At 48.6% G+C, this 8925-nt stretch overlaps 1 protein-coding gene across 7 annotated transcripts in view; it reads right to left on the bottom strand.

Annotated features, from left to right (window-relative positions):
- The window catches only part of EHMT1 (euchromatic histone lysine methyltransferase 1), a 79074-nt gene that overhangs the window by 46147 nt on the left and 24002 nt on the right, over positions 1-8925 (bottom strand). For 5 of the 7 annotated variants that reach the window (XR_004681167.1, XM_035015335.1, XM_035015340.1 and 2 more), the window contains exons 6-8: positions 5960-6037; positions 4299-4419; positions 1220-1351 (exon numbers count right to left, since the gene is read on the bottom strand). Coding sequence is in view for 6 of the 7 variants with exons in the window: in XM_035015335.1 (XP_034871226.1) it covers positions 1220-1351; positions 4299-4419; positions 5960-6037 (331 nt within the window). In the remaining variant the exon portion in view is untranslated. The remainder of the gene's footprint in view (positions 1-1219; positions 1352-4298; positions 4420-5959; positions 6038-8925) is intronic. The other 2 variants (XM_035015339.1, XM_035015341.1) reach the window with 1 other exon arrangement.

Here is an 8925-nt window from a genome sequence, read left to right on the forward strand (position 1 = left end):
CACTTTCCCCTCCTACTTCTCCAACTTGCAGTTTGGCACTTACTTTTACCAGAAAGAGAATATAAGCACATAAACACACCATCTCCCATTGCTCAGCTAAACAAACTGGGGCAAGGCCAAGGTCACTGTGCTTGTGAGCAACAGGAGTTTCCACTGTGCTCCCCGCTGTCTCCTCACCTCCAACCACCGGGGCACAGCAGAGGGGAAATCTGATTAGATGAAATACTATTTCCAGCTTACATCCAAATCTGTGGGTTCCTGAAACAAACCTAAAAAGCAGGTTTAGAAAAATTACCCTTCATGTCGAAAGAAAGCATGAGGGGATGATGCCAACAACTTCAGGGCACTAGAGAGGCGTTCTACTCTATCTGGTGCAAGAAGAAGAAAAATGGTTTCTCTGACGGGCAAGTCTACAATGTGTCTTACGCCTAAAGGTGTGATTTCCCACATTAAAGAGGTGATCAAAATTTCTCTAGTGTTCAAAACCCTAAAAAGCCAGTTATTTGTCCTCTGAAGACTGACAGGTTAAACTCCTATAGCAGCACACAACCCACAACTGCAAGGTCCACGTGGAATGTAAATACCTTTAGGATTTTACATTTTCCCCATACTACATTTTAAACAGATTTTCCAAAACAGTCAGTGATTAGTTCCTTTTCATGGATGAAAGGTTTCTAAATGGTTCAAAGAGAGCAAACAGTGGTGGAGAGAAAGCCCCGCACAACTCGGGCCAGCTGACTGCCCGCACCCCCAGCATTCCAGGCCCAGAACCAGGGGAGCTGTGGGTACGCCTGCACCTTCAAGGCCCAAACCAGCACTAGGTGTACCCTTTGTTTCAGCACAGAACACACCTGAACACCAATCACAATCGGAGTCAGAGACGATGACAAAGCGTGTCACGTCTCACGTCGTGACACAGCCAGGGCGGGAGGACCCCTCTCCAGCAGGAACGCTACGTAAAAATGTGTCTGACCGACAGGCGGACGTGTTGTAAGCCATGACCACCAACAACCTGATCTTACGGGCGACGGCATTTCACTCCCATGCCATGGGGGACTGGGCAAACGCGCCCCAGTGCATCCACTCGGCCACCTTTTCGGGATGCAGTTAATCGAACGTTTCATCATTACCCACCAGAGGGCATCACGTTAGTATGAGGCCGCCCCCAGCAAACAAAGAGCAAGATGGTGCCCGGCCTGGTCACAGCACAGAGGTTCACCTTCTGCTTGTGAGGGCAGCGTCCCCTTGACACGGAGATCCAGGGAGTCCAGAGAGACTTCCATGTACCCCGTGCTGTCTCCGGGCGCCGTCTGCTCTGCGCTTCCTGAAGATGACGTATATGCTTCAGAACCTGCATTCAGAAGGGGCCTGTGAAACACTGCATGCGGGCCGCCTCTCCAGCAGAGACCATGGGGAAGGCTAATTAACCCATGCAAAACCACGAACTCCAACACCACCCCTGTCCAGGACACTGCGGCCTCACTCAGTTTCTTTCCTGCGCCTCATTTTGCTAACTCCCCCATTTGCACAGACTATTCGTGGCAGGAGGGGGAGCTGTATCACGAAAAACAAGAAACTGACATGTGGAAACATCTTTCTCTGTAACTACACCAGTCAGATAAAGGCTGATCAAACAACCAAGGAAACATAAAACATAGTATATAAATGTTCTGTAACTACTACTTTAAAAATAAAACAGAATTCTCTGATCTGCAGGTCTGAAAGACCAGCTGATGTAAAGTGGCTGAGAAGCCACCCCATCGGTGCTGCTGGGAAACCTGCCCAATCCCACGGACATCTGAGTTCGGGATTCAAAGGGAAAGGACGCAGGGCTGCAGGGACGTATCCACCTGTCAGACATGGTGCTTTATGAAGGGCATCACGCTCTAGAGGGCAATGCAATCTGAATACAACTGAGGGGCCTGTGAAATGGGCGCTGCCCAGACTCAGGCCTCCTATGCCCTCAAGGCCTGTCCACCATTCCTGGAGAACCCACATGGGTTCTTGCCGTTGTGAGCAGACTTCACGGAGGAAGCCTGTGAACAGTACACACTCACTCAGGATAATATCTAACACTAGCAAAGGGCAGGTGCCTGTTTTTCACAGCCAAGCTTCCAAACACTAGTCATTGATATTATGTCGGTGATCAGAAATAAGTGAGCCATAATACAGAGCAGTGTGGTACCCGGGGCCTGTGAACGCATGTCGCCTCCTGCACCTGAGCTCATGGACAGACAGGATGAAGCCAGCCACTGTGAGAGCTCAGCTCATCACCACGCATGTGAAGAATACGAGTAGTCTGGGCAACTTTAAACACCCTACACAAAGAAATAAAATTTGAGCCCCTATGCGAATAAACATTCAAGCATTCATCTCACATGCAGTCTTAAGTCTACCAACACTGTTCGTTTGTTAGCGAGCAAAAAAGCCACACTGGCCGGTCGTCCGTGGTGAAGAGAAAAGGAAACGTGAGTGAAAGAGACGGAGCTCACGGGAGGCTCACGGGCTCCACACACAGCTCTCCTCTGTGCTTCGGGGTTAGCTCTGCCTCCCTGACATCCACTTAGCAAACCTGTTTGTGCATCGGGGGGCTGGAGAAGAACGGCCAATGTTTAACTGTGGAATCAGAACAAGCTCCTTGGCTCTGTGGTATGAGCGTAAAGATAAACAAGCACATAGAACAGCCCCCACACACACTGTCAACAAAGGTTCGAAGGGCGACCCAGAGAAACAAGTCAAATTAAGCAGTGGGGCAGGAACAACTGGGCATCCACACGCAACAGGGGAGCGGCCTGCCGCAGAGCACACACAAATGCTAACTTAAATGGGTCAGAGATGCACGCATCAGGCCTAACACTGTAAAACTTCAAGAAGAGAATACAGGACACAATCTTTGTGACCTGACCTAGTAAAAGATTTCTGGGATCATAAAAAGCAGGAATTTTAAAAGAAAAGAATTCATACATTAGACTTCAACAAATTTTCTTTATTTACTAGGCACACATATGTGCAAAATGTGTACATAATCAAAGACTTGTATCCGAAATCTTGCAAGAACTCTTCCAAGTCAGTGAGAAGGTATACAATCTGACCTTTAAATGAGCAAAACAGAGAACCCTTTACAAAGGAGACACACGAGGCCACGGTGTGCAGCCTCACCCCTCAACGAGGTGAACACGCAGTGAAGGCCCGGCGAGGCCCGGGATGCCCCAGCAGCACTGGGACCAGAGACCGACCCTGACGAGTGTCGCAAGGACACAGAGGCGCAGAGCTCTTGTGCCGCTGTGGGAACGTGAGAGACGAGGGCGGTACTCCTGCCTCCGGCTGAAAACCTCTCGGCAGTTCCCTAAAGTCAGACATACAGCTCAGCTAGTCCACTCCTAAATATTTACCCAAGGTAAGCGAAAGTGTCTGATCAATAAAGACTGTATACAAATGTAAGAAACAAACACAGGAAAGAGCCCAAGCGTCCATCAGCAGGTGAAGAGTGAACCACGGAATCGTTCCTGGCCAACGATCCACCGGTACCACAACGTGGATGACTCAAACAGTTATGCACAAGGCAGACAGACAAGGGCACCTCCCCAGTCATCCACTCAAATGAGGTCCTACACAGTGCTAACCAATCTGCAGACAGAGTGTACAGCAGAGGCGCCTAGGGATGGGGAGGGCTGGCTGGGGAGAGGGAAAGGCCACCAAGTGGCAGCAGGAGCATTCACGACATAACTGTGGTGGAGGTCTCGTGGTCATACACGTGTGGAAACTCACCACCGTGCACCTGAATCACGTGCACTACAGCACATGCCGAATCTTCTGCAACAAAGCCATCAGAAGCGACCCCTGGCCCACTAGGCTTGCTCACCTTCTGGATTTCAGGGTCATTTCCTTCCCTGCATCCCCTTTAACAAAATTACTTCCAGAACAGGGGAATCTGACCAAAGGGCTGAAAGCCACTGTGTGGACCCAGGCACTGCCCACACCTGACACCAAGGGCAGCCACGGCAACCATACAATGTTCAGAAGCCACAGATTCCTGGTCACACAAGGAAAAAGATGAATAATCCCAATTAGCTCAACACTCAACAATGCAACCAGCATTAAGGGAGGTCTGCCAGAAGGAAGCCACCTGAGGGTCACCTGAGTGTCTCTAATGAAGTTCATACCTTTTTTTCCCCTTAAAACAGTAAAGCCCCTTTTCCAAATGAAATCCTACACAGAACCCCAACCCCACCCCCGGACGGCCTCCCATGGGCCCACTTCCCACCCAGACAGTCCTCAAATGTGGACATCACATTTACCCAGCACACCGCTTTGCTTCTTTTTATTTCTCCGCCTCCGTTTCCTAGCCGGCTTGATCCAAGGGCTGTCAGGCTTCCCTTTCCTCTTGAGAAACTTCTTCTTGATACTGGATTCAGAACTCTGAGAGCCAAAGGGGCAGGAACAGAAAAAGCAAAGCATGGGAGCTCCTGAAAGCAAAAGGTGCTAGAAGTTTTGTTTCCTTGCAAAATAAAATACCTGCTATATCTTGGTTCTTCAACTAGGAGATTAATTTCACTTTCAGACACTTTTCTGGTCCCATTCTTAAAAATACTCATGTTTTCCCCTAAATCACACTAAGTTGTTATTTTACAGGAAAAAAAAAGAAAAGAAAAGCCAAGAACATTTAAATGGAATTTATAAATCTTACTCGAATCTGGCACAAGAAAGAATGAGAAAGTTCTAGTCAGGAACTAAATAAATAAATAAGCTCAGTGAGAGAATCCACTTTTAATCATATGCATCTATTCATTCTGCTCATGAGAAAAGGAACAATGAATGCCTCAATCTGCTTCAGAATCTATGTCCACATTAATTATCTACATGGAGAATAAGGAAAGAAATTACAATTAATTTTACAATATTTTAAGATTTTTGTGACCCTTTCTAAAACCTAAGATGCAGAAAGGGCATCTACAAAGAGACGCAGAGCAAGAACTGCCACCACCTTCAACTGGTCTACAAGGAGAATCACACAACCCCTGCTCCCTAGGGATACAGAGAGACGCTAGAAAGGAGGAAAGCAGGAGGTACACCAGGCGCGGTGCTGGGTGCCCAGTTCTGACTGCGGTGGCCCGCCGGCACACACAGGCTCCTCCGCTGCCCCACCAGTGGCCCCATGCACCCTGTGCTCCATTTCCTCTGCCTCACCCCTGCCCTCCTTACTGCAAAATTTCAGACCCAACTTCCTCAAGCACTGCCCCCAAGCTCACTGTCACTTCAAGCTGCCATTCCAGACAAAGAGCGGCTCATCACCAAACCCAACTGTCCCTTCCAAGTCCTCATCTCATCTGCCCACACAACACACTGATGCCAGGGACCAGTGTCTCCCTCTTGGGAGGATTTCTCAGCTCACAACATGACCCTCCCGTCTCACGTCAACTCCGCCTTCTCTGCTTCAAGCTCACCTGCTGGGTGCTTTCTGGGCCCCATCCTGACTGAGGCTTGTGCTCTTCCCCATCTCCAAGCCCCTGCTCCCCCATCCCCACAGACCCAGTGCCCCTGCCCTCTGACCGCTTACCTCCCTGTGACAACCAGCCCACAGAAGGTCCTGCTGGCTCTAATCCTGAGACACCTCAAGTCCTTCCTTCTCTCTCACATTGGTCATAGGGCAGAATCATGGCCACTGTCCTTGCTGCCAATTCCTACCCATTCTACCACCCCTCACACACCAAGGCCCCAACCTCCCTCCCCTAGCCCTGCCTGCCCGATGAGGACCTGAGCCAAGCCCATCTCCTTTGGCTCTCTGCTCAGATGTCTTTCTCATGCTCCTTCCCAAGGTCTGGGATGAGATCTGCCATCACGGCCCCAGATTCCAAGCACACACTTGCAATGACGGCTGAGTGAAGGGCTGGACAGACTACAGAGCCTCCTGCTTTACTCTGCCACCAAACACGAAATCAGAGTGCGGGGCTGGGGTTACCAGATCAGACTCATCTCCATCCTCGTCTTCCTCCCCGGTGCCGGCTGACTCTTGCTCCTCTTCAGACTCGCCGTCCGTCTGGCCAGCCGCACAACAAGCCAAAAAGAAAACACAACTAATGAGACCCTTCAGTGGAGGTGACTCGATAAAAACACGTCTTACTGGACACACTGGCAGTCAGCGCTGAAGATGCACGTGCACAGGCGGGCTGGGGGGCGGGAGAGGACACAGGTGCTGTGTCCATGAAGTGACCGGGACCAGCTGCGAGTCCTGCCTGACCCCTGCCCAAGAGCCCGTCCCAGGTGGGCCGCTCCTCTGCTGTATTTCTGTACTGATCTGGAAGGCAGCCCCCTCAGCACGTAATAGACCATCATCTGTATGCTGAAGACTAGTGCACTTGGTGCATTTTGTGTGTAGTAGAATTCAATTAAAAAGTAACAAAATACACAGTAAAAACATTTCCAGAAGCCAAAAAATAATACAAAATGCAAAACCTACCCTTTAAACCCACCCAAGAGCCCAGTTCAGCCCCCAGGACCATCATGCTAGTGCTGCTCACAGTCCTTCCAGCCCATGTTTGGCATGAACGGGCCTGAACACAGAAGCATGATTCTGCCTGCTGGCTGGCAGAGCACCCAACACAATTTTGTGAATGAAACTTTCTTCTAATTAAAAATATGTTTTGGAATTATTTCCATATCAAAGCAATATAGGTACTTTTTTTTCCTTTTTTTTTTTCTGTATTTATCTTTTCTATCCACACAGGTAATACATGAATACATTTTCAATGCAAAAACACTAAAATATATGGGTATCCATTCACCCCTTCTCCACCTACCCCCTGAGGCAGGGATGTGGTAACACACACCCTCAGCCTGGCTCTTTGTGGGGCTGCACCCAGTAACTTCCCCATTCCCTAATCGAGGCACACCCTTACCAGTTTCGCTCTGAGGCTGCGTTTTACACAAACTAAGATCCCCCAGGACAAGCCAACAGACACACACTCCTCTCCACAAACGTGCAGTTCAAGACTACTGCCATCAGCAATGCCCACAGAGGCACAACCAGCCCTCCAAGGGGTCGCACAATCACTGTGGTCTTCATTCCCCAAGTATACAAGGCACTGAGCAACTTCACGGCTTCACATACTTTCCTACTTCTTCCACTTTGTCTCATGCGACCAAACCCTCAGTCCATACTGCTACTGGGTACTTGCTTTATTAATTAGGATAAGCTACACACATATCGGTAACAATGCTTTGCCTATTAAATATGTTATAAAAATTTTCCCTATCAAGTGAAGCTTTGCTTCTGGTCTTTCTTATCATACAAAAATATTGAGACTTTATCTGGACAAGTCAAACCTCTCATCTTTCTCTTTGTCGCTTCTGGATCTGTGTCTGGCACTAGAAGGCCTTCCTTATTTGAGATTAGAAAAACAGTTTCTAACATTTTCTTCCACAGTTCGGTATTTTATGTTGACACTTTAAAGCTTCTGTAATTTACTTTTTTAAACAACAGCTTTACTGAAATATAACTTACCTACTCTAAAATTCATGCTTTTAAAGTGTACAATTCAGGGCACCTGGGTGGCTCAGTTGGTTAAGCGACTGCCTTCAGCTCACGTCATGATCCTGGAGTCCCTGGATCGAGTCCCGCATCGGGCTCCCCCTTCTCTGTGGGGAGCCTGCTTCTCCCTCTGACCCTCCCCCCTCTCATGTGCTCTTTCTCTCTCATTCTGTCTCAAATAAATAAATAAAATCTTTAAAAATAAATAAATAAAGTGTACAATTCAGGGGCACCTGTGTGGTTCAGTCAGTTAAGCGTCCGACTTTTTTTTTTTTTTTTTAAGATTTTATTTATTTGACAGAGAGTGACACAGCGAGAGAGGGAACACAAGCAGGGGGAGCGGGAGAGGGAGAAGCAGGCTTCCCGCCGAGCAGGGAGCCCGATGCGGGGCTCGATCCCAGGACCCTGGGCTCATGACCTGAGCCGAAGGCAGACGCATAACGACTGAGCCACCCAGGCGCCCCAGGACCACAGTTTTTGTGTGTGTGTGTTTTTTAAGATTTTATTTATTTATTTGACAGAGAGAGACACAGCGAGAGAGGGAACACAAGCAGGGGGAGCGGGAGAGGGAGAAGCAGGCTCCCGCCGAGCAGGCAGCCCGATGCGGGGCTCGATCCCAGGACCCTGGGATCATGACCTGAGCCGAAGGCAGACGCTCGACGACTGAGCCACCCGGGTGCCCCTAAGTGTCCGACTCTTGATTTTAGCTCAGGTCATGACCTCACGGTTGTGGAATCGAGCCCTGGGTCAGGCTCCATGCTCGGCGCAGAGTCTGCTTGAGATTCTCTCTCTCCCACACCCCTCCCTCCACTCACTCTCTCTCTCTTTCAAATAAAATCTTAAAAAAAAAAAAGTGTACAATTCAGTGTTTTAGTATATTCCAAGTAGTGCAACCATCACCACTATCCAATTCCAGAACAGAATTTCCATTTCCTATGTGGCATGATGCGACAGTTCCCCTCTATTTTTCCCCCAAAAGATCAATTGTCCCAATAACATTTACTGAAAAGTTCATGATCCCCTGACCACAAACTAAAAACCCATCCTTAAAAAATAAACAAAAATTAAAACCCCCTCCTTAGAGTAAACTGTATGTTCACATACAAATAGGTTTGTTATGGACTTCCTGTTCCACTCACTCAATGCTTTCCCATTCCTGCACAAATCCCCATTTAATCACTCTCCAGTAGTTCTAACTGCTCTTTTTTCTCCCTGTGCTTGCTGCACACAATTCCCACATCAGCTATTCTATAGAAAGTCCTCTGAGGGTCTTGATGAGAACTATTCTGGACTTACAGGCAATGTGGGGAGGATGAAACAATGATCTTCTCATTCAGACAAGTAACCGGCCTTCCCTCAGGCAAACAAGGGGTCTTCCCTCAGGCAAACAAGGGGTC

The sequence above is a fragment of the Mirounga leonina genome, unplaced genomic scaffold (genome assembly GCF_011800145.1).
Source record: "Mirounga leonina isolate KUSES-001 unplaced genomic scaffold, KU_Mleo_1.0 Mir_170, whole genome shotgun sequence".
Lineage (NCBI taxonomy): Eukaryota > Metazoa > Chordata > Mammalia > Carnivora > Phocidae > Mirounga > Mirounga leonina.